General features: G+C 36.4%; 1 protein-coding gene across 1 annotated transcript; it reads left to right on the forward strand.

The window, feature by feature from the left end:
- Nucleotides 1-11,929: 11,929 nt before the first annotated feature.
- Nucleotides 11,930-13,742, forward strand: LOC143604321 (protein PTST, chloroplastic-like). The gene is made up of 8 exons (XM_077080838.1): nucleotides 11,930-12,018; nucleotides 12,227-12,521; nucleotides 12,609-12,698; nucleotides 12,797-12,865; nucleotides 12,954-13,059; nucleotides 13,147-13,235; nucleotides 13,322-13,434; nucleotides 13,504-13,742. The coding sequence occupies exons 1-8, from the start codon at nucleotides 11,972-11,974 to the stop codon at nucleotides 13,604-13,606; spliced, it is 912 nt and encodes a 303-aa protein (XP_076936953.1). The 5' UTR covers nucleotides 11,930-11,971; the 3' UTR covers nucleotides 13,607-13,742.
- The last annotated feature ends 12,438 nt before the right edge of the window (nucleotides 13,743-26,180 follow it).

Below are 26,180 nucleotides of genomic sequence, written 5' to 3' on the forward strand. Positions count from 1 at the left end.
CATTCTAGAAGATTTCCCTGTTGAAGTTAAACGCGTGTCGAAGCTCTCGTCTCGTGTCCGGACTTCTCGTCGACATTAAATATTATCTTGACCGTGAATAAATAATGGGTTTCGTACTTTGATATCGCAAGACACATTTTTTGCCTTACAATCACTCCCTTGACTTATGATATCAAAAACTTTGTTGAACCATGTCTCGCATCTTCACAAGTCACCCGATAAATCGAAGCCTCTTCGTTTCAATTCACCTGCTCAAGGTATGACCCACCTATATTTAATATTGAAGTAGTTCTCGCTTGTATATAGGCATGAGATGAGCTCGAATTTCCACAAATCAATCTCGAATTACCGGCTTCTCGATCAAATGAACAAAACTTATTATTTCGTTCACCTTTCGGATCCAACTTCTCGAACGCCTTAGAAATAACAAGCTTTGAACACGGTTAAACAAGACGAAACCCGAACAAATTTGACTTTCTTCAGTTTGGTCAACCCGAACATAAGTAAACGACTTACTCGGCCCAAAAATATTTCCGCTGATCCACAACAGCCCGAAAAGAAGGCATCATCAGCCCAAGTAAAAAAGTAGTAGGCTGGCCTGCTTCTTAATCAGTTTGGGCAGCCCACAATACAACTAACAGTCCAACTAAGAAGCTGGCCCATGCTCCAGCCCATACTAGCTTTTTAAAAAATCAGCCTAAGCCCATTTCCTATAATTACTTAAGGCACAAAAGAAAGGAAAGAGATGAACCATGTATGAAGTTACAGCCGCCATTCCGGTGCCGGCCGCCGGAGCTACTGCCCGGAAGTCCAATTTCCGGTCACCACTTCTTCTGCTCCATGCCGGCCGCCGTCATCTTTCTCACGCTACCATCATCTCTGTCAAAGCCACCCCTATCATAAACCGTTCACCAAAACAACAAGCTCCGGTGACATCACCAGCCATACCGTGTTGAACAACGATACATCATCAACACAAGAAACAACAACCATCGTTGTGCGCCGCCATCAACATCGCCCATGGTCACCGGCGAACTTCTAACCGGAAAACCATATTCGTTAGCCTTACCTGTTCGCGAACGCCATAAACAATCAACGACCATCTTCATCGGCCACCCTTTGCCGGAAAACCATCCTCCTACCGTACATTCTTCCTGTCCATAATTTATTCCGGTGAACAACTCGTCACCGACTGGGTCACCGGCTACCATGAACCAGTGGTCATTTTGTAGTTACGAACCAGCCTTGCCGGAACCACGGTGTTATAAACCCTAGCCGCCATGGATGAAAGATGTTAACAGATCTGGATTACAGTAGCTACTCACTCACACACTCAACTGTGTATATGAAGAACATCCAAGAAAAACGTCTCCAGATCTGAAATAAAACTCACTCGGATCTTCAAATCTTTTGAAATACTTCATAAGAATCTTCAAACGAATGGCTGAGAATCCAGATCCGAAACTCGAGACAAACTTCACACCCTTTTATTTCCTTAGATCTTCAAACTTTATTTCCAAACTTCTAACTTTATTTTCAAAACTTTAACGGAATTAACGCCTCGGTTCGGGTAATAGCGGAAATAGAACCCGAATATCAAGAACAAAGTTGAATCATAAGATTCGACCCGCTCTGATACCAATTGTAGGTCCCGAAACCGGATCCGACAACGAACGGTTTTGTTCTTGATAAGCGCTCGAGACGGGTGCAGTATAAACAAACGATCGAACAAATATATAAAGATAGTATTGAACGACTTGGTAACAAAAGATTTATAACATTAAACGAACCGATCCCACCCAATGTGAGCTTCCCTTGGGTGGTTGTTTACACACTAGAAACACACACCAAAATGAAATACAAGTGTTCTATTTATAATCAAACAACTAACATTATAGAAGATTTCCCTGTTGAAGTTAAACGCGTGTCGAAGCTCTCGTTTCGTGTCCGGACTTCTCGTCGACATTAAATATTATCATGACCGTGAATAAATAATGGGTTTCGTACTTTGATATCACAAGTCACATTTTTGGCTTTACAGTGACGATATTAAATATTCTAAATCCATAAGTTTCAATATGTGTATAATCTAAACTACACAAGAATAGGTGCTAAACATGTCGTGTTTATGATTGATGACGGTTCAAATACGACTATATATGATGATACAACTTATTTGATCTTGTTTTCTAGTTTTGCATGACGCTGTAATATATATATCTAAAATAAAATAGCGTGCAAATGAAAACAACTTGACTATAAGTTCTCTTTGAGCTTTTATAAGTTTGATATAAAAGTATCTAGTCTGTTTAACTTTTAACATGTAAACTTAATTTTTGATATTAAATACTTAATCGATTTGACTCAAATTGGCTTAGAACTCTTTTATACTAAACCTAAAAAACAAATCCCAATTCAGATCGGTGCAACTTTTTTCATGTATTCACACTCTTGATACACATCATGAACTTTGAAAAACATTTTCTTAAACACCCCCCCCCCCCCTCCCCACCTATAGGGTGTGACGCTATTGGAGGATCATTTGATATTATTATGTATTTTCTTATGCGTCACATCAAAATTACAAATGGTAATATAACATTATTATTTGAGAAAATTCTTAAAATAACCCATCTACAAAATGAGATTTCAACTTTGTCCCCTAAACTTAATATTCTTAAAAATGGCCCTCTATAACTCATCTTTGACCATGTATTAGGAAATCTAACGCGCCTTTGACGACATGTTAGCATAACACGTCGTCAAAGACGCAATGGATTTCCTAACACATGGTTAAAGACGCTAACACGTCGTAAAAGACGCGTTAGATTTCCTAACACATGGTTAAAAATGAGTTAGGCCACCAAACACGTAGTCGAAGATATGTTAGCATCAAACACGTAGTCGAAGATATGTTAGCCTTTTTGTTTGTTTTTTTAATATTATATTTTTATAACTAGTTTAACTTATATTTGTTTTTCTTTTATAACTTTTAATATATAAAAGTTTTATATTATTTCGAATATACCGACGAGACATGCTTACTTTTACTTACTGACCGACATAAACTAACTCAAACTCGAGCCGTGCCAAATCAATATCGAAATATTCAATAAAATTTGACACCGCTCGGTTTTAAATAAAATTTATGTCGGTCCATAGATAAAAGCAAACATTTCTCGTCGGTATATTCGAAATAATATAAAATTTTATATATTAAAAGTTATAAAAGAAAAACAAATATAAGTAAAACTAGTTATAAAAATATAATATTAAAAAAACAAACAAAAAAAACTAACATATCTTTGACTACGTGTTTGGAAGCCTAACTCATCTTTAACCATGTGTTAGGAAATCTAACGCGTCTTTGACGACGTGTTGGCGTCTTTAACCATGTGTTAGGAAATCCAACGCGTCTTTGACGACGTGTTATGCTAACACGTCGTCAAAGACGCGTTAGATTTCCTAATACATGATCAAAGATGAGTTATAGAGAGCCATTTTTGAAAATATTAAGTTTAGAGGACAAAATTAGAATCTTATTTTGTAGATGGGCTATTTTAGGGATTTTCCCTTATTATTTTGTTACTTGTTAAATTCTAGAGTATGGAAACACTAAAAAGTGTATACCCATTGAAAACTCCACTAATTTTTAGAGTTCGACAGAACTTCATTTAAATAAACATTTATTTATTTTATACTTTTTTATAGGTTATCATTGTACACCAAGGAAAAAATATGTATTTACAGAGATTACATCTATCTAATCTCGCGAGCTACTTGTTTATATTTATTTTTATAATGATGACCTTATAATTAAAATAATTGAAAAAAGTATTTTTTTAATTGTTATGGGAGTTCCCTAGAGTAAAACTATGAGAAGATCGGGAAAAACTATCATTAACCAATTAATTTTTTTCATTTATTTTTATTATAGGAGTAGAAATGTGAAGAGAAGAAAAAGAAAGAAAGATGTGGATCACAAGGTTACAAACCTTCAACTTCTATAGTAGATTGATGTGCATTTTATGAAATACGTATATGTAACTTCGTGAGTTATATATATGTGTATCTAAAATCTTTTTATATTTTTAACTATAAAATAAAAAAAATAAACAAAAATTGATTATTTGATGTGAGTTTTTTCAGTTTTCTGATAACTATGTAGTCTATGTGGTTGTAGTTTTTTTATTACTCCTGTATGTGTGTGTGTGTGTGTGTGTGTGTGAGAGATATTATAACGGATAACATGATTTCATCCCATAAAAGTCATGATTTAATATAGTGAAATATGATATAACCACTTGTATAATAAAACAATTATTTTTGGTAATATTAATAATAAGACTTAGAAGGGTCAAGTTATGCTGGTTTCATTTGAAAAGAAGTCAAAATAGGCAGGCGTAAAGAATTGAACACATGAAAGATGTATATATGGGTAGGGTTGAGTCAAGAAAGGCAAGTCAAATCGGTATGATCATATAAACATACATAACTTGGATGATATGACATATCGACCCAGAACATCATAAAAGCGCATTTATCATTTACACCGAACATATTATGCTTCGCCTCACACCTTATAGGTGTAAAAAATGTAAAAAATTGACGTACGACTGTGAAACTTGTATTAAATCTTTGTTAGATAATTAAAATGACGTTTTCTTGGGACGATTGGTTAAAAAACTCTTTCCTCTTGATGCAATTTGTTTGTTCTGTTTTCAGCTTCTTGTTGGATTCTTTTGTTTTAATATCACCGCCGTTAAAAAATCTTTACTAAAAACTTTTCAAATTCAAAAAAGCAAGGAAACAACCTTTGAAGAATTACTCTCTCAACCTAAATACATTATCATCAACATCATGAAACCCGAGACTGACATAGATGAACAACATACAACAAGAACTCATATGTTGGTAAAAGTTTACAAAAACAAGTGTGGCCTGTTTTGTTCAAATGCAGAAGAGATGACTAAAGTGGATTGAGAGAGCAAATCTACTGAACGTATACCCAAACGTGTTTCATAAGAACTGAAATTTAGAACTAAATTGAGAATATTTTTCTTATGAAAAAAAAAGAACATAAAAACCGATCCACAGGACAAAACAAAAGGGGGGAAATTCTGAAAACGATCCAAAAGAAGATAGATTCTTAAATTAGTCATTGAAAATCTAACATTCCAGAAATAGTCCCATTAACCCTTGAGATTTCAAGCCAAATCTATCTAATTCGTGACCTTTGGGTTTGTGCTAAATCCGTGAGATTTCAAGCAAAATCCACCTGACCCATGAGATTTTCAAGCCAAATCTATCAGACCCCTGAGATTTCAAGCCAAATCCGTCTGGCCCGTGAGTTTTGATACCAAAACTATTTCCTTGAAAATCATCTCCTCCGTGAGATTTGGAAAAAGTTTAAATTCATCTATATCCACCATTAATTCACCACCACCACCGCCGCCGTCGATGTAGCCATTTGCCGGAAACCAGAGAAGACGACGGAACCATTGATTCACCACCACCATCGTAACTTGCCGGAAATCGGAGAAAACGACGAAGAAGACAACGTGATGCAGATATGTTGATGTTGGAAGACGACGGAGTTGATTCACCATGAAATGGAGGCTAGCACGAAGACAAGGGTGGCCGGATATGTTGATGTTGGATGGTGAAGGCAACGGTGGCTGGACATGGTAATATTGGATGATGAATACGACAGTGGTCGTAGATGGTGAATGCAACGGTTGTTGGAGATAGTGTAGCCGACGGTGGCCGAAGATGGTGATGTTGGATGTTGAAGGACGGAGATGGTGACGAAGATTGATCGGGATTATTTCAAACAAGTGAGGTGGTGGTGGTTGTGGTGGTGGTGAATTAATGGTGGATATAGATGAATTCAAACTTTTTCCAAATCTCACGGAGGAGATGATTTTCAAGGAAATAGTTTTGGTATCAAAACTCACAGGCCAGACGGATTTGGCTTGAAATCTCAGGGGTCAGACAGATTGGGCTTGAAAATCTCATGGGTCAGATGGATTTGGCTTGAAATCTCATGGATTTGACACAAACCCAAATGTCACGGATCAGATAGATTTGGCTTGAAATCTGAGGATTAATGGAACTATTTCTGGAATGTTAGATTTTCAAGGACTATTTTAAGAATCTCTCTTCATTTAGATAATTTTCAGAATTTTCTCTAACAAAAAGTGCCTAAAAGAAATAATTAGAGAGAGAAAAGAATATTAGATATGCTAATTAGTACGATAAGATAAGACGTTATATTTTGTTTGTTATTAATAATTAAAATAAGGGTTATGTTATAATAGGAATGTATAGTTTTTGTAAAAAAAATAAGAAGTAATCTTGTCAATTGATTTTGAGCAGGAGGGTTGAGATTAGTTTAGGGGGGAAATTAAGTTTGAAAGAAGGGGGAGAGCATAAAAGGAATAACACATTTGTTGACTTTCTCTCTTCACATGCAAGGCATATACCAAATTCCCCCATCATTTTAAAACGTCCATAACTTTTTTTATGACGTTTTTATTAAAAAACAAATTCACCATAATAACGAGTGTCTTTTTATCTTTTATATGAGTACCATATTGTAATATAAAAATTAAAAAAAAAAATTAGTGGGTTTTTTACAAATTGTGTTTTACCAAATTGTGTTTTACAAAATTGTGTTACACAAAAGTATTTTCCATTGTGTTTTTTTTTTCATTGTGTTTTTTCCATGGTATTTTTACATTGTGTCATACAATTGTGTTTTTTTTTCATAGTGTTTTTTTCCATAGTGTTTTCCATTGTGTTTTTTTGGACTTTTCCGGCGAGGTGGTGGCGGTGGGTGACAGTTGTGGTGGCGGTGGGGTGGTGGTGGTTGTAGGATATAAGTGAAGATGTAAGTGGGTTTTATGTAAGTGGGTTTTTGAAATGAATGTAAGTGGGTTTTGATATTTAAGTGTTGACTAAAATACCCTTCTTCCTAGCATTCTTAGGAAAATCAAAACTTCTTATTTGAACCTAACCCATTAAAATAATTACTGAAGTCACAAGTGGTGGAGGTGTTGAACGCATGTTGGACTACGACTTGGGCCATTGCCGATGTCTCCATTTAAAAAAAATAATATATACATTGATTTGACTTGACTTATATCGGACGCTTTATATTTAAACATATTTATTTATTTATATTATAATCCCAACTACTAAATTTCTCTACACAAAAAAGATATACTTGATGATATGTAAATGAACAATTTCAGATACATTATGATAATTAATTAATAAGGGTGCATGGTGTTCTTTATCAATTGACGCCATGGGAGAATCGGTGATTGAGATGAGCTAGTCCTCACTCAAATCAAGTTCGGAATTAGTTATAAAGACAAAGTGAAAACCGTTGGAAGTGGCCTAAGGTTAAGAGTCGTTGAAAACAATCAAGCTCATGCTAACCACAATGACATAGACAAGCTCGAGCAACCACTCACTTAAGGTTCAATTAGTGGTCCGAGGTGAGTTATTTTAACTAGAGAAACTTTTTCGTTTTACATAAGATAGGTCTTGCTACTTATATTTGCAATTGGAATTGTAAATGCAACATGAAATATGGAAAATATATAATCCACGTAGAAGACTACTATGGCTCAATCTAAACATATGATGAAATTTATCTTAGCAATGGATAGTTTAGAGCAATCACATCATATCCACTATATGTCTATATCTCACTCTATTTTAATATTTTAAAATTTTATCAAAAACATAACCGCATCCCATCCACCATGTATCTTCATCCCCCCCCCCCTTTTTATAAATTTAACAAAAACGCATACACGTACTCTCCCCCAATATAAAAAGCTACTATTCACTCCTATATAACGAAACATATAAATGTGTGTAGTCCTAACTTCTATCTCATTTATGGAACTCGGTTTATGACTTGAAAATTTCAAGGTGTATACAAATAATGAGTTGAACATATCTACTGCCAAACACTAAACATATAGTTTGTCTCGTTTAATATATTGTAAGTTCCAATGAGCCATCGTTCAGCATCTTCTAAAATCATAAGTTTCAATTCAACACTTTACAAAATTAATTATGAATTTGTCCATGAAGATCGAAGTGTGCAAACCATGGGATCATTTAACTCAATAATAAGGTTCTAGTCTTCAGTTACATAGGCGAGGTTCATTGATCCCATATGTAAAGATCATTGTTTATTGTTTTATAAATGAGGTTCATGGCCGCCACGTTAGAAGAACTTCTTCAATCACATAAATGAGGTTCATTAGTATAACTTTACAATTCCAATTTAGTATAGCATTAGATTCCATTGGGTACAACTTTACAAACAAAATGAAACAAACGCATTCATCTTGTGAATTCAAAATGAAGCAAAATGGCTGATACATTGATACTTGATATAGTCCAAAATCCAAAAGGTACACCGTGTCCTTAAAAAAGAACTTGCACAAGCCTTGCCACCAGTATCACCTAGAGGTGCACAAATCGGTTAACCGGTCAACTATTAACCGGTTAATATGCTAACCGGGTTTTTTTTGCCGGGAATTAACCGGTTAGACCGGTTTTTCAGGTCGGTTATTAACTGGTTAGAGAAATGGTTTGACCGGTTAGACCGAACCGGTTAACCGGTTAATAACCAGAAAAAAACTGGTTTTTAGTAAAATAATAATAAAAAAATCGTTTAACCGGTTTTGAAATCAATAATATAAACCGGTTAATAACCAACGGTTAGGATCGGTTAGTAACCGGTTAGGATTGGACCAGTTAGTAACCGGTTACAATTTCTGATACGAACCGATTAAAAATCGGTTAACCGGGTTGTGTGTGCACCTCTAGTATCACCTTCTACTATAACCTAAATATACATCAAATGTATAGGCTAAATAAGTTTTAATTAAAGTTCAAAGACATGAATATTAAGCGGGCTAGGCCAGCTCCATCTCAGGCCCACTCTTGCTTTGGCCCAATTGGCCCATTAGGGCAAAGAAGTAAAATGCCCAACTTTGGTCTTTGTATTCAGTCACAACTCACATTGAAAAGCCACCAGCCGGATTGAACACCTTGATTTATTACTTCACGTGGTTAAGAGAACCATCTTTCACGTGGTTAACAATACAAACAGATGAGAAAAATGTAATAGGATTTAAGATTAAAAAAAAATGAATGTATAGACATTAAATGTTCCCGTACGAACCTTGCTTGAAAGTTCATTTATGTGTTGCTTTATTCTTAATGGTTTTAAAATATAGTTTGTGCTTCTTGATCAACGTATACTTTGTGTTACTAGATGCCAAGATGGCAACCAACTAGTATTAAATATTAGAAATGGAGTTTTAGAGTATTATTAATGGAGATTTATACATGAAGATTGTTTGTTACTAGTGATGGAGTTGATTTTTCGTTGGTTGCAGTGTGGATGACTTATCTATTTCTCATTTATTTTATGTCGACGATATTATTATAGATTTATAGGTGATTGATAAGTGGAAGATATGAAAAATATTGTCAATTGGGTATGGGGGATAAACTCATAAACCCCTTTTTCGGCTTGACACTTGGGTTGGAAATGAACCTATAAAGGTAAGATTTCCATTGTTATTACTTATTTGAACTTGAAAAAAAGAAAGATATATGCTATGCTTAAAGATTGCTATGTATGCGTTGATAAGGAATTAAAAGAATTGAATCTGGAGATGGAAACGTGCATTGAGGTCAACACAAGCTCTTAATCAGTTTCAAAGCTGTGATATCCATGGCTGAACTGAAAGATGGACTAGCTAGGCGGCTGTGGAAGGAAGCGGATGGATCGGTGAATGATTTTCTGGTGAAGAATCTCCGATGGGAGCTAGATAATATGTGTTATCAAGTTATTGATGGCAACTTTTGGTTGAAGTGGGTTCCTATAAAAATAAATGGTTTCATATGGACGCTTTTAATGGACCAGATGGCTACAAAATGACATTAATTGTAAGAGGTACAAGTTTTGGAGATATAAAGTGTGTATTGTGTAACATGGTGCCGGAATCATCTATACATCTCATGGGGCATTGTCGGTTTGCTAATTGGGCGTGGTCCACATTCATACTTGGGTAAATTTACGTAATTCAACAAACTGAAATTTTGGTTCAGTGAAAGAAATTCTTATCCAAACTTACACTTACATGAGAATAACAAGGAGGAATGCATGGCAGGCAATTCAAGTAATCTTGATCGTCACTTGTTGGCTGATTTGGAGAACAAGAGACGGCGTTATTTTTAACAATAAACCCATGACAGTGGCAAAAAGACGAGCTTAGATTGGTAAAAATGGTGCAGGTTCAATTTTATTAATTTCCCGAATAAGTTATTATCTATATAGAGTAAAGGAGACATGTCGGTGCCACAAGATTCATTTTTGATTATTTTATTTTATTTATTTATTTATTTTTTTGCCTTTCAAAATATTTTTGTTTTTTGTTTGTTTGTTTTTTAACTTATGCTTATACCCAACGAACGTAACAAATACTAACAATATTTGCGTCTGCTGCCGTCTAACGTTCATGTTTACCAACATCCATGTTTCAAAGCTCAAGTTTTACCAGCTCCCAGGCTTCACCGACAACACCCTGATTAACACTCGGGTTTTACCAACGTCCGAGTTTTACCGACCGAATAAACGCCGCTTCATATATTTTAATTTCTTTTATATGCATATTCTAATAGTCATTTTATTTGTTAATTTCACGAACTTATCTTTTGTTTTTAGTTATGGTACCGTAAAACGTAACCGATACAGGTTGAATATAAGTCGAGTCACTGTCGCAACGCTCAGGTTTTACCAACTGAAAAAACATTGCTTTAATTAATTAAATTTTTATATGATAAGTTATACGAGTGCAGCTATATATATATTTTTAAATATATTAATTTAAAGAAAGAATATGTGTTTTAGTTTTAATCCGGTAACTCAATAAATGTAGCTGATACCAACAGAGTTCGATGCATCGCGCACGAGAAATCACTAAAAAATCACTTCCGTCACGTTTATTAAAGGAAAAAATGAGTTAATAAATGGGATATTCGCAATGAGATGAGCCATAAACAATCTAACACGTGTCATCTGCCTCCCTCCGCTTCTTTGCCACACCACACCACACATAATCGGAAAATCAAAATCTACTCACCCAGTTGACTAACCGGACACCGTTTGCTCATAGGTTAGTTTGTTCTATATTATATCTCACTTCAATTTCTGTTTCCACACTATTGATTTCTGGGTTAACTCGTGGACTTCACCCATTTCCACCTAAATTAGGGAACCAATTCACATAATTCTTTATAATATTATTATTAGGGCTGGTAAAACAAGCCCATAGAGTTCGTAATATTAAAAGTTTTCTTTATCCCTTATAAGTAAATAGCTTCCAAGACTGCTTTTTTCTCATTTTCTCTATATGATTGATTATCTATGACTATCTCATGCTCCTTGGTAAATATTCCACAAAGCTTTTAGTTAGTCAAATCATTAATGCAGGCTAATCCAATGAGTTCCCAATTTTCCAAATGATACATTGCATGAAACTCAGATCTCAAACTGGTTGGCGTATAAATATCAGGCTGTTTTTTTGCACAGAAGTGTAAATTGACCTTTTTTTCCGCCCGAAATTTTATATACATAGTGTAAATTTACCCGTTTTTGACCGAAATTTTGAGCCCAGACCCTCGTTTATGATTTTTTTAATACATTTTGATTGCGTAGTAGTGTAAATTGACCCTTTTTCGCCCGAAAATTTGTTTGCATAATTATCCGTTTTTGACCGAAATTTTGAGCCCGGACCCCTCGTTTATGATTTTTTTAATATATTTTGAGCCCCCCCCCCCCCCCCGACGAACTCGTCCAAGGTTCGCCACTATGTGTAATTAACTAGTATTATTATATGCTGATGCTTGGGTATATTATGATATCAGCACAATGGAGTGTCATACAATCAGCACTTCAATACAAGGACTGTCATCTTGGTAAGACTTTATATTAACGCGCGGCTTGTTATTATCTGGATGGCTAACACATTTTTTTAAAGTTATATGCTTTAACTTTTCCCTTGTTGTTTTGAAAGATATTTGGTCATATACATTATGTTCTGCAATTTCCAGCTCCTAAAGTCCTCATCTCGTTCTACCGCCAATATTGTGACTGATGGTTTTTCTTCCAATATGTTCTTGACAGTCAAGGCGGCAACAAACACATTTCGTGGTGTTTACAACCAAATAGAATTTCAAGTCCGACAAATACGCATAAATTTCACTGTAATTCGGTTCCTTTGTGTTCGAGGAGGGTGTTTTGGAAGCTATCTTATATAAAACAAGATTATTGTATGAAAAATGGTAGACACTATGCGCGATGGAGAGTACTTTGTCTCCCCACCACTCTTGAGGAGAAGCTTTCATCAATGAACGATGACAAGTATGATTCGGATTCATTCTCAGAAGACGTTTCTGAACAACTGGTTGACAGTGAGCAGGTGTTTTAAGTTTTAATAACTCGTGTTATTAATTCTGATTTTCGTAACTTTAGTTTTCCTTAATGCTACTTGTATTTTTATGGATAGCTAAAGGCACTTATTGCCGATGCTGAGAGGGCAAAACTGTTAAAGAAACTGAGCGAAGCCAATCAGCACAATCGGTATCTCAAACGTCAGGTATTTACTACCGTTTCCCATTATTATTATTATTATTATTATTATTATTATTATCATTATTCTCTTTGACTGTTAATTGAGCTTACTTATATCTGCAGTTGCTTGTAAGGGAGGAAGCTTTTGCTCAATTTAAAAGTGAACTTGCTGTCACTGAACTTGAGATCCAGGTTAACTTCACTATTTTCTCTTTTATTTTATGTTTTCTTTACATGCTTAAACTTGTTTTTTAGCTTTTTTTTTTTTTTTTTTTTGCAGGCATTGTTAAATATGGCAAAAGAAATTGCTAGTTATGGCATTCCAGCAGGCTCAAGAAAAATAAATGGGAAATACATTCAGTCTCTTCTTCTTTTACAGCTACAAGGTATGAATTGTAATCATAAATTCTTAAGCTTTCAATTATCAACCGGTCTAACAAATCATATATTTTATAATACTGCACGCGAAAAAGGCATGCAAGAAAAATTAAAGAAGCAAATTAAGGATGTAGAACTTGCACAGTGCAAAGTGGTGACCTTATTCTGGTCTGGTATGGCAGAGGTGTGTATTAATACTGTATTGACTTTAACCTTGACTTTGACTTTGACTTTTGGCTTGGTAACTGATATCTACATTTTGGCTTAAAGAGTGTTCAAGTAATGGGCTCATTTGATGGGTGGAGTCATGGAGAATACTTATCAGCAGAATATACCGGTTCTTACACTAGATTCTCCGCATTGTTAATGTTTAGACCTGGAAGGTATGAAACTCTGAACCAAAAGTTAATAATATTAATAATATTATTTAACAAACACATAAATGACTGAAGGTATGAAATTAAATTCTTGGTGGATGGAGAATGGCTTCTGTCACCAGAATATCCGACTGTCGGAGAGGGATTAATGGAGAACAACTTGTTGGTAGTTGAATAATGTGTCAACGCAGTTACTATCTTACGAGTAGTGTATATATGACTGAAAGTTAAAACACTATACCAAACATTCTGTATGTATGCCTTTTCAGTTTCTTGTTCTGATTCTAACTATGCAACCTGTCATGTTTTTGTGTACACACCTTGTTATGGGCATAAGGTGTTCATACTCCGTGGTCTGTTTTACGGTCAAACCAAACTGGCCGAATTGGTGGGGTTGGTCAGACCGGCCAAACCGATTCGGTTTTGAAGGTTCGAATAATTTTTTTTTCTTTTTCATGATTGTTACTTCGTATTATTTTTATTTTAGAATGATTCATTGATATGATGCATATATATAAATAAATAATCTTAAACTGAAAATATAACAAAGGTTAAATGGCCGGTTTATTTTACAAAATAGTTTTCAATTTCTAATCTGTCTGAAGAACCACTACGCTGGCAGACGACCGAAACCAAATTGTACACAACCAAACCTGCCTCTCATTTCTTTTTTACCCTTCTTTTCTCATTCTCTTTTTTTATGATTATTTATTTGTTCTAAGAACCGAAGCTTGCATACTATAAAGGTAGGGTAGTAGAAAGATCCAAAAAACCAAGTAAAGATACATGCGGGTCATTCACAGTACCCGCGGGAGACACCCGCGGGCCATCCGCAGTACCCGCAGGAGGTATCCGCAGATCTTTCATGATACCTAGGAATTTGGTGATCGACAAACACAGATTTCCGATGGTAAAGTCTTCGGCATACAAAGCCATCATGGCCGTCGGAGGTTTATCGGCATTAGATCTAGGAGCAGGAAGCTCCGGTCCCCCTCCGGAGCGAGACCATAAGCATTGGCGATGTCTTTGAAATCCTTTTCCTTCCAATTAATCAGTATACGATTGATAGACGAAAAACAAAGAGAGAGGGAACAATTTTCGAACAACCGTCAGCCTTGCTAAACGTCAAATCACAGTACTGACTTCTCCAGACCGGCCACATCCACCTCCAAGACTTATCTTAATCTTCGATTAAAAATACATCAATAAAACAATCTAACCCTTGAAAACTCAAGTCCAAAATTTCATCAGCAGAAATGCACCGTGGAAGAAACAATGGACCAGTGTGAGCTTATAGAGGTAGGGTAGTAGAAAGATCCCAAAAACCAAGTAAAGATACCCGCGGGTCATTCACAGTACCCGCGGCCCGTTCACAGTACCCGTGAGAGGCACCCGCAGATCTTTCATGATACCCGCGGGAGACACCCGCAGATCACTCATAATATCTGCGAGAACCATTCACAAATGAACGAAAGTCCAGACACCCTCTTATGGGCCGCATAAACTTCCTGCATAAGAAAGAAACAATAAAGGACTTCACACTTATTAAAGAAACCAGCTGTAACGAATGCCCTTTTAGAAGATTGATGAAAATATTCACTGACAATGACGTTTGCCTCTTAAAGGAGAGCATGTAATGGCACAACCAATCGAGAGAGGCCAGCTAGGTATTTTGTAACAACCCTACGCATGGCTAGCTGCCATCTCCTATCAAAACGAGCCACGTGCCAATTCAGGTAGAAGGAAGCTTCTTCCAAGATAGGGACAACTCCACCAATCACATTCTTCCCACCCCGGTTATAAATACCTTCGCCACCATTATAAGGTATTCATTCACAACCACAATATTATATCAATCGCTTTGTACTTCTCTAAAAAACAACACTTATTCTCACGCCGGAGGGTGGTTACGGGAAGACTCCCCATTTTGTCCTTTTCGTAAAGAGACCCACGGTGATTTCTTTGCAGGCATAGATCCGGATTTAGCTTGATTATTGACTCCTAGTTGACCGTGTTTCAATTCCTAACCCTTACCCGGTGGAAACATTGATCCGACTCTAATACGATTTGGATTTGTGTTTCTTCACCTACTATCTAATTCTATTTCCAAGTTACATTTTCTTTTCTTTTGACAACAAAGAGACTTGAACTATACCATTTGAAATTCAAAGTCTTATTACCTTGATAATGTTGGACCAAAGGCACTCTCGTTACATACATGCTTCTAGAGATTTTGTCTTATAATATTAAAACTTTAGTCCTTATATAGTGCAATATCTTACTGTTATTTTACCTTATATCAAATGTTCGTTTTAGCTCGGGGTAAAATTAGTTCAATTTGTTTATAAGATACTAAGGTCCATGTTTTTTGTTTAATCTATATGAATACCTGTTTTAAATATGTCGAGTTGATATATACAAAGCCACCTAGAGGCAGTGGCGGATCTAGAAGGAAACCTCAGAGGTAACGTTAAAAAAATATTTTTTACCATATTTCATACAATGTAAACGAATATTTTTTTACCGTATTTCATACAATAACCGATTTTTTTTACCTTATTTCATATAATATATATATTTTTAACTTGGTGTTAGACCAATATTATCATTTTCTTGGAATTTTCGTTTAAAAATATTGCTAGTAAGATTTTGTCGGTTCATCTTCCAAGTTCCTGAATTTTAGAAGAAACAAAATATAAACCCTAAATCTCTAACCAATTACAATTTACATAATCCAAATATTTAATAAACCATAAGCAATCATTCAAAGATTCAATTGCCCATAAACACATCCAAATTAACAATTTATATAAACAAATTAACAATTACAAATTTAGATAAAAGTAGAAGAATGCTTAAACTAAACAATAGAAGTCGAACCATGGAAGAGGGACTGAGAAAACCCTGACCGTCGCTTACTCGGCTGCGACGTGGAGGTGCGGTGATCGGAGGAGGGTAGCAGGGAGTCAGAATAGTGCGGGGTGCAAGCAGCGTGGGGTGAACAATGGCTGAATGAAACTTTGTTTTGTTAAATATTGATGTCCAGCCTAAACAAAATATCCAAGGTAGGGATGAGCAAATTTGGTACTGACCGGTACCGATACCGAAATCGTTACCGATTTGGTACTGTCGGTACCAAATCGGTGCCAAAGTTTTGAGTTTCGGTATCGGTATCGATACCGGCACCGGTATTTCCGAATTTTTTGCCTTTGACAGTACCGAACCGAAGATTTCGGTACCGGTATCAAATATTTGCGACTTCGGGACCGGGACCGGTTGGTACCGGTCTTATCCCTGATCCAAGGGGAACAACGAATGATGGTTTTAGTTGGTTTGGACTTTAATTTGGTTGATCTTTAAAATTTGGTTGGGCTTTAATTGGTTTTACCTTTTAATTTGGTTGGACTTTAAACAAATAGGGGTAACGATATATTTTTTCAAAGGTAGTGAAATACGAAAACTAACCGAAAAAAGAAAAACTTGTGCTACTTACGAAAAGTTGAGGGATCAGAGGCTACCCCTAGTTAATGCTAAGTCCGCCACTACCTAAAGGCATTTATTAATTTGGTTTCATTTACTTTGGTTTTAACAAATAAAAAGAAAATCTAAAAGTGTATAATAACAAAATAAACAAAGTAAGTTTGAAGCTTAAATGCATTTATCTAAAACCGTAAGAGAAAAGCTCACCCAAGTTGTAAATGAGAACCGCTCGCAAATTTACTCTAAACTCTAGATATGTATACCCTTGGATATATTGAAGTAACCTAAAATTGGTTAACCTCTCATATGCGTTTACGCTGTTTTTATTGTTCTCTACTTGAAATTGGTTAACCATATACTTTTATGTTGCTTTTAATGTTCTCTACTTAAAATTGAATAACCGGACCCTATCTACTACCTGCTCTAAAGTCCTTTAACATAATTACACGTGGGTCGGCAACATCAATAAAAATCTGGATGTTCTGAAACTTTGTTCACATTTCACCAACAAACGAACCAATAGCAAGTGCTACCTTGAAGTCTATACTAGTTCTGTCCCTGCATTTTTGCCATTTCCTTGAACTAACCATAAAATGTCACAAGGACTCTTCTGTCTTGTCCATGTCATTTGATTGTCCATTTTCACGTTATGGCTATTGGTCAATTTCATAAACGAAAGTCGACCGTGCACAAACTTGATGCAAAAAGAGATCGAGTGTGATGGCAGAAATTTGAATGTATGTAGGATGGATGCAACTGGTGTAGGTGAGATTGTAGTGATTTGATTATTCTTTTTTAAAGATTTAGGGGTATACATAGTTTTTAGGGTCCTATTAAGGACACCAAACACCCCTTGTGCACTCTGTATAGGACTATATGGGGTCGTATAGCCCGCCCTTATAAGCCTCTGTACAACCCTAGAATTGTTGGAATTATGGACCGGTTCGGGTAAATCAATACGGCCAACCGGGTTATGACCCGTGAGAGTTACACCGTGAGGTAACGAACCATTAACCCGCTTAAGTTAGTTAACCGGGTTAGACACTTTAATGAGATAAAATTACATGGAACAGACTTTGGAGCAAGACATGGACTTATTGGCCAATTAGGTTTATAACTAATTAGATTAGTTAAACCTAATTGAGGGGTTATAAATATATGATATTTTATAACCTGAACCTAATCCTGACAAGTCTATCTCCTTCTTCTTCCACCCTATTTGTCGTCCACCTGCTCCACCGCCGTTGCTTCACCGCCGGCGCATGACCAATCGCCGCCGCCTGTCCGCCGGTGCCGCCGCTGACCAGTCACTGTCCGCCACCGCCGACCGCGCCTCCAACCGCTGCCGCACACCACCACCGCTGCCGTTGCCGTCGTGCACCGCCACCATTGGTCGTTGATTTCGTTGTGCCCCCTAGCTCGGTTCGTTAGCCTTCGGTGTCTCAACCGGTTATTTATTAACCGAGGTAAACTTAAATATATCGTTAGTTTAATTATATATTTAATGTTTTGACTCGTACTCATATTGTCTGTAACCGGATCCTGTTGGGTTTAGTTTCGGTGCTGATTAATTACATCCATTCCGCTGCGTATAACTATAATTAATAAGATTAATTATTATTAACCACGTTTATTGAACCGGTTTTAATAAAACAAAATTTTAATTGATCACCACTAAAACCAAAAAGACTAATATTGGAGTGCTGGTGCTGGTGCTAGTGCTTACCGTCTTACCTATCAGGCTTTGTTACTATAATTATTGATCCATAGTTTAATGAATATTTTAGTATGTGTGAAATGTTAATAATAGTTTATCTAATACATGGATTGCATTTGCACGATCGTTTACAGATGGATCACGCATCGACCATTCCCTCAGTTTTAAAATTTTTTTGAAGAACATTTTTTTAACACCCAAAGTACATCTTTACCTTATACTTGTAAGGATTTGAACTTACAACCTCACATTTATAAAAGAGATGTAGGATACGGGTCACTTTTTATTAAAAATAAAATAAACGCTAACGATACTCTCGTTAGTAATAGGAAATATAAGAGTGCAATACCGTTTACAAAATGGAATAAAATGAATATAATGTACAATTTTTTTATATTCAAAATAGATAAGATAATGCACCCTCATCAGGTACTTCATGTAATAGCTTCGTCTTATCTCTTCATCACATTGGTCATCGACTAAGCTCCTTGAATCGCGTATTCATGAACGATCTTTTGTGTAGTCTTCAACAAGAGATTGAAGTGTATCTTCTTGTATGATCCTTTGCTATAAAAACGAACAAAATAATGTTGACGGTTGAGGCTGAGGCACGTGTTCAACACATTTCCCTTAAAACAGATTTCGGGTCTCTACTAAAGAGTTTGTCTGTCTCCCAGAGTACAACAGCCGAAACATTATGTACTACCGGGAAAGACTACGTGCCCAAGGTTACACCGGATATATTGGTGTTCTTGAAAAGGAATCCTAAAGAATAAGATGGTGAAGGGATTACTCTAACCAAATGAATTTTTTTTAAGTGAACACAATTCAAGTACCATCCAATAAGGCACAAAGCCTACTAATATATACAAGAGTTTAAAGAAAATCAAGTGTCTCACTTAATTAGTAACTTAATGCTATAATAAAAACTTATGAAATGCCATCAAACTACTATATTTGCAATGGTGTATTTTTTCACTCAAGGTGTGTTGCACATATCATTAATTTAATCGTGCAAGACGGACTTGCTTCGGATGAGGTTACATCGGTTATAAACGATTTTAGACTAATGATACATGAAGTTTTTAAGAAAAGTAAAAAAAGACAATGGAATATAGAAAATTTTGTAAAGATACGGGAAGAAAAGCTTTGGGAGCTAATTGGGATGTACCTCATCGATGGAATTCCACTTGCATAATGTTTCAAAGTGCTTTGAAACAAAGAGAAACTTTACAAATGTTTCATTCTAGTCTTGCCGAGAATGATTTGACAATCCCCTTTTCAAATGAGAAATGGGAAATTATCAATGACTTATCGACTTTTCTTGAAGTTTTTTAAACATCAACTACGAAACTATCGGGAACGTATTATCCGACAAGTCCCTTGGTTCTTTCGGAGTTATTTTTAATCGTTAACAATCTTAAAGAATTTGAAAATAAAAGTCCAATGTTTTCAAACATAATATTACCAATGAAGTTTAAATTAAAAAAATACTTTCTTGAATTGCCACCGGTTTTTACTTGCGCTGCCGCTTTAAACCCAATGTTAAATGTTACGGGGGTTGAATGTGTGATAGACGAAATTTTTTCAGCCTTAGATATGCATGAAGTTGACCCAAACTTTTCAACAGAGGCAAAAAATGATTTTAACTTGAATTTTAAATTTATGTATGACTTTTATTTAAATAAATATGGGTCAAACATACACATGCCTATTCCGGGGGGGGGGGGGGTCTTCATCAAGTTCAAGTGCTACTAGAGTACGAGATCCCATGATTAGCCTTATAAACACCGTTCGCAACGTAACGGCTAAAAAACAAAGGGGTAACACCCCTTCAAGCGAACTAGGAAGGTATAGTGCAAATGATTACTCTACCGGTTTATCCGAAGAGGAATATGGCACTTTTGATGTTTTGGCTTGGTGGAAGGTAAAGGAAACCGAGTTTCCGATTCTTGCCACCATGGCCCGTGATTTACTAACCGTCCAAGCTTCTACGGTAGCTTCGGAATCCGCTTTTTCTCTTAGTGGCAGGGTAATATCGGTGAGAAGAACAAGACTAAATTCGGAGTCGGTGGAGATGTGCATTTGCTTAAAGGATCACTTGGACTCAATCGATCGTATTCAACACGTAACCACTCTCGAAGATGAAACACCACTTGATGTTTGAGTGCACGACGAACAAGAAGGCATTTCTACAAGTAATTCCGAGGAAGAAGTCGCCGCTCAATAATTACGACGAACAAGAAGGCTTTTCTAGAAATAATATGTCACAACTTTATATTTATAAGTTTAATGTTTTGTTAGTTTGTTTTTGAGGATTTTAAAACATGTAACCTTTTTTTTTTGAACTTCTTAAAGTAAATAAAATGAATTTTATGTTAATTGTTTTGTTTATTTTTCATGCTATACAAATACGAATCGTAGTTTAGAATCCAAATCGCAAACGAAAAACGAAAAAAAAAACTAAATGCACTTGTATTGCAAATCCAATGAACAAGTTTACATTGTACAATGGTTACATATTTAACTGATGATGTTCCAACTGATGAAACTCTGCAACTGATGTGTCACTGATTCATATTTTGCATCAGTAACAACAAACTCTGCAACTGATGAATGTTCCCACTGATGAGTATTCCTCATCAGTAGCATCCTTCAGTAGTTGTCATCAGTGGCAACCTTCAGTAGTTGTCTTCAGTGGCAACCTTCAGTAGTTGTCTTCAGTGGCAAACATATTCAGTAGTTATCTTTTCCTCATCAGTTAATTATTTATTTTTATGTTAATTGTTTTTTTTTATTTTTCATGTTATACAAATACGAATCGTAGTTTAGAATCCAAATCGCAAACGAAAAACGAAAAAAAAAAAAACTTTTACACTGTAACCGGTTGGAACCGGTTACGGTACAGGAACCGGTTTAGGAACCGGTAAGAACCGGTTAGATAGATTAGGGGTCCGAGGGTGGGAGAACCGGTTCGAGCCTGGAACCGGTTTAATTGAGGGTTTTGAATATAGGAACCGGTTAGGAACCGGCTCCGGTTCCTAGTCCCAAACCATTTTGAACATCTCTAATGAACACAAGCGTTCGCAGAAGTAATAGGACTCACGTACCGAATTCTAAATACCTATGGCATCTAGATGGTCCCGAAGTCCTCTTAGTAGTTGAGTCAAGCGACGGACCTACTAATTACAAATCTGCTATCTTATATCCGGAGTCTGAGAAATGGCAAAATGGCATGAACGCCGAGATGCAATCTATGCGTGACAATCAAGTCCGGAACTTGGTTGAGCTACCCCCTGAGGGTCGGGCAGTAGGGAGCAAGTGGATTTTCAAGTAGAAAACCAACATGCATGGAAATGTATACACCTATAAAGCAATGTTAGTAGTGAAAAGCTTTACTCAAACTCAAGGTGTTGACTTTGGTGAAACCTTCTCGTCCATTGTTATGATCAAATCGATCAAGGTGTGTAAACTGAATAAGTCCATTTATGGACTCAAACAAGCATCTCGCAGATGGAATCTTTGTTTTGATTAGAAAATCAAATAGTTTGGTTTTATCAAAAATGAAGATGAGCCTTGTGTTTACAGAAAGGCTAGTGGGAGCACTATACCATTCCTCATCCTATATGTGGATGATACACTGATCATTGGAAACAACATCCCTATGCTTAAGGAAGTTAAGAGCTGGTTGGGATCTTGTTTCCCAATGAAAGATCTTGGTGAAGCTACTTATATTCTAGGAATTAAGATCTACCGAGATAGGTTTAAGCGGCTTTTAGGGCTGAGTCAAAGTACATACATAGACAAAGTAATGGCACACTTCTCTATGGACAACTCCAAGAAAGGAGCTCTCCCCATGGCTAAAGGAATCGTGTTGAACAAATCGCAATCTCCAGCAACGGACATTAAAACTAAGCATATGCAAGCAATTCCATATGCTTCAGCGATTGGTTCTATCATGTATGCTATGTTATGTACTAGACCTGACGTCTCGTATGCACTGAGCATGACTAGTCGTTTTCAGTAGAACCCTGACATTGCGCACTGGACTGCTGTGAATAACATTCTGAGGTACCTGAAAAGGACGAAAGACATGTTCTTGGTGTTTGGAGGAGTGGAAGAAGAACTCACTGTAAGGTGTTACACTGACGCTAGCTTCCAGACTGACCGAGATGATTCTCGCCCACAATCTGCTTGGATGAAGAAATTCATACCCACCTTGATCTGGTTCCAAGCTTTCAAAAACCGATCGACGTAATCTGTGATAACACGGGAGCCATTGCTCAGGGCCAAGCACATTCTAAGTAAGTTCCACTATATACGAGATATACTGGAACGAGGAGACAACATAATAAGCAAAGTAGACACAGATCAAAACCTAGCTGACCCGTTCACTAAACCGATGACTCAGGACAAGCATGATCATCACAGAGATGCTATCGGTCTTAGATTAGCTAGTAGTTTGTTTTGATTTAGTATTTGGATGTGTGAACATCTCAAACAGTTATACTTTAAGTTCTCTTTTGATTTAATGGTTAAATGCAAATGTTGAATGATATAACTATGTTTGTTTTAATACGTTTAATCCGTGAATATTTTATTCTAAATTATCCGTAGTCGGTCAGACTCGTGGGAACGACTCTGAATTAAGACTATTATGACTTTGGACTCAAGGAGTTGACTTCCAAACTCACAGACCTCATTATGAATGACGTTGGATGTAACTTGCATCAAATCATCTTCATGGATCTTAGTCATAAGATGTTTTGATACTGGTATACTCATTTAGTATCCTTAGACCTGAGATACATATTAGAACTTTCGTTTACTAAAAGCTATTCTTTGATCAGTATCAACCGCTGTCGCGTAACTGCCAGCTATAAAGGCATTGGTTGGGAATAATCTAAAATTCAGTGGGAGTTGTATGTATTCAAGATGGGATTCTGTACTCTTACATGATATGTAACAGCTAGACATCTTGGCGCCCTCGTTGATTCAAACTGGTAAAGTGTGAGGCCTCACCCAAACTAACTGTGTGTTTGATTAGACCACTTTGATTCTAGATCGAGAACTATAATGATTGAACGTCATATGAGATTGAACCTGATCCATGTCTCATTGTTCAATTGATGTCTTATACAGAAAGGATAGATGACAACGATTACCATAAATTCGTTATCTTGCAATAGTGTATTCCAAGATTGTTTTGGTTAATGAATTTAAAATGTTATAACCTGTTGGGGGCAGCTATGTGTAGCTAGAGCACCGCTGGCTGTCAATATTGAGTAACTTAATCGTAAATCGTCCAAGTGGGAGACTGTTGGAATTATGGACCGGTTCGGGTAAGTCAAAACGGCCAACCGGGTTATGACCCGTGAGAGTTACACCGTGAGGTAACGAACCATTAACCCGCTTAAGTTAGTTAACCGGGTTAGACACTTTAATGAGATAAAATTACATGGAACGGGCTTTGGAGTAAGACATGGACTTATTGGCCATTAGGTGTATAACTAATTTGATTAGTTAAACCTAATTGAGGGGTTATAAATATATGATATTTTATAACCTGAACCTAATCCTGACAAGTCCATCTCCTTCTTCCTCCACCTTAGTTGTAGGCCACCTGCTCCACCGCCGTTGCTTCACCGCCGGCGCATGACCAGTCATCGCCGCCTGTCCGCCGGTGCCTCCGCTGACCAGTCGTTGTCCGCCGCCGCCGACCGCGCCTCCAGCCGCTGCTGCACACCACCACCGCTGCCGTTGCCGTCGTGCACCGCCACCATTGGTCGTTGATTTCGTTGTGTCACCTAGCTCGGTTCGTTAGCCTTCGGTGTCTCAACCGGTTATTTATTAACCGAGGTAAACTTAAATATATCGTTAGTTTAATTATATATTTAATGTTTTGACTTGTACTCGTATTGTCTGTAGCCGGATCCTGTAGGGTTTAGTTTCGGTGCTGATTAATTACATCCATTCCGCTGCGTATAACTATAATTAATAAGATTAATTATTATTAACCACGTTTATTGAACCGGTTTTAATAAAACAAAATTTTAATTGGTCACCACTAAAACCAAAAAGACTAATATTGGAGTGCTAGTGCTGGTGCTAGTGCTAGTGCTAGTGCTAGTGCTTACCGTCTTACCTATCAGGCTTTGTTACTATAATTATTGATCCATAGTTTAATGAATATTTTAGTATGTGTGAAATGTTAATAATAGTTTATCTAATACATGGATTGCATTTGCACGATCGTTTACAGATGGATCACGCATCGACCATTCCCTCAGTTTTAAAATTTTTTTGAAGAACATTTTTTTTAACACCCAAAGTACATCTTTACCTTATACTTGTAAGGATTTGAACTTACAACCTCACATTTATAAAAGAGATGTAGGATACGGGTCACTTTTTATTAAAAATAAAATAAACGCTAACGATACTCTCGTTAGTAATAGGAAATATAAGAGTACAATACCGTTTATAAAATCGAATAAAATGAATATAATGTACAATTTTTTTATATTCAAAATAGATAAGATAATGCACCCTCATCAGGTACTTCATGTAATAGCTTCGTCTTATGTCTTCATCACATTGGTCATCGACTAAGCTCCTTGAATCGCGTATTCATGAACGATCTTTTGTGTAGTCTTCAACAAGAGATTGAAGTGTATCTTCTTGTATGATCCTTTGCTATAAAAACGAACAAAATAATGTTGACGGTTGAGGCTGAGGCACGTGTTCAACACATTTCCCTTAAAACAGATTTCGGGTCTCTACTAAAGAGTTTGTCTGTCTCCCAGGGTACAACAGCCGAAACAGTATGTACTACCGGGAAAGACTACGTGCCCAAGGTTACACCGGATATATTGGTGTTCTTGAAAAGGAATCCTAAAGAATAAGATGGTGAAGGGATTACTCTAACCAAATGAATTTTTTTTAAGTGAACACAATTCAAGTACCATCCAATAAGGCACAAAGCCTACTAATATATAAAAGAGTTTAAAGAAAATCAAGTGTCTCACTTAATTAGTAACTTAATGCTATAATAAAAACTTATGAAATGCCATCAAACTACTATATTCAAGAGTTTCACCAAACCAAACCAAGAGTTTTATATTTATTATTACAATAATTAATTTCCATTCACCATTTCTAATTTTCCAACATCTCCCACATGAATGGAGATTAATCAAAACACACACAAGCTATCCAATGGAACCTCGACAGTTGAGTATTGCAGGATAGGTAGGTGTTAGCTTTGAACCTTTCTTTGTGAAGTATACTTAGTCTCCTAGCGGCTAGTAGACGCGATGTCTTTGAACAAACCCCCATTTGTGTAGACGACAATATGCTTCACATAATACTCTCCCTAGCCGAGCATGTCCCCTCATTGTCGTGTTCATTATGGTCTTGAAACACTAGCCTGGTTCTGTGAAAGCTCTAGGAATTGTGCACCCCACAATTTCGTTCGAAGCGACCCCACTTCTCTTTCACATAGGTGATTATCCTCTATACTTTTCATCTTTTACAATTTTTACATCTACTTTTT

The sequence above is a fragment of the Bidens hawaiensis genome, unplaced genomic scaffold (assembly GCF_021521415.1).
Source record: "Bidens hawaiensis isolate Kalapana, Puna unplaced genomic scaffold, B.hawaiensis_p1.1 tig00064745_1, whole genome shotgun sequence".
NCBI lineage: Eukaryota > Viridiplantae > Streptophyta > Magnoliopsida > Asterales > Asteraceae > Bidens > Bidens hawaiensis.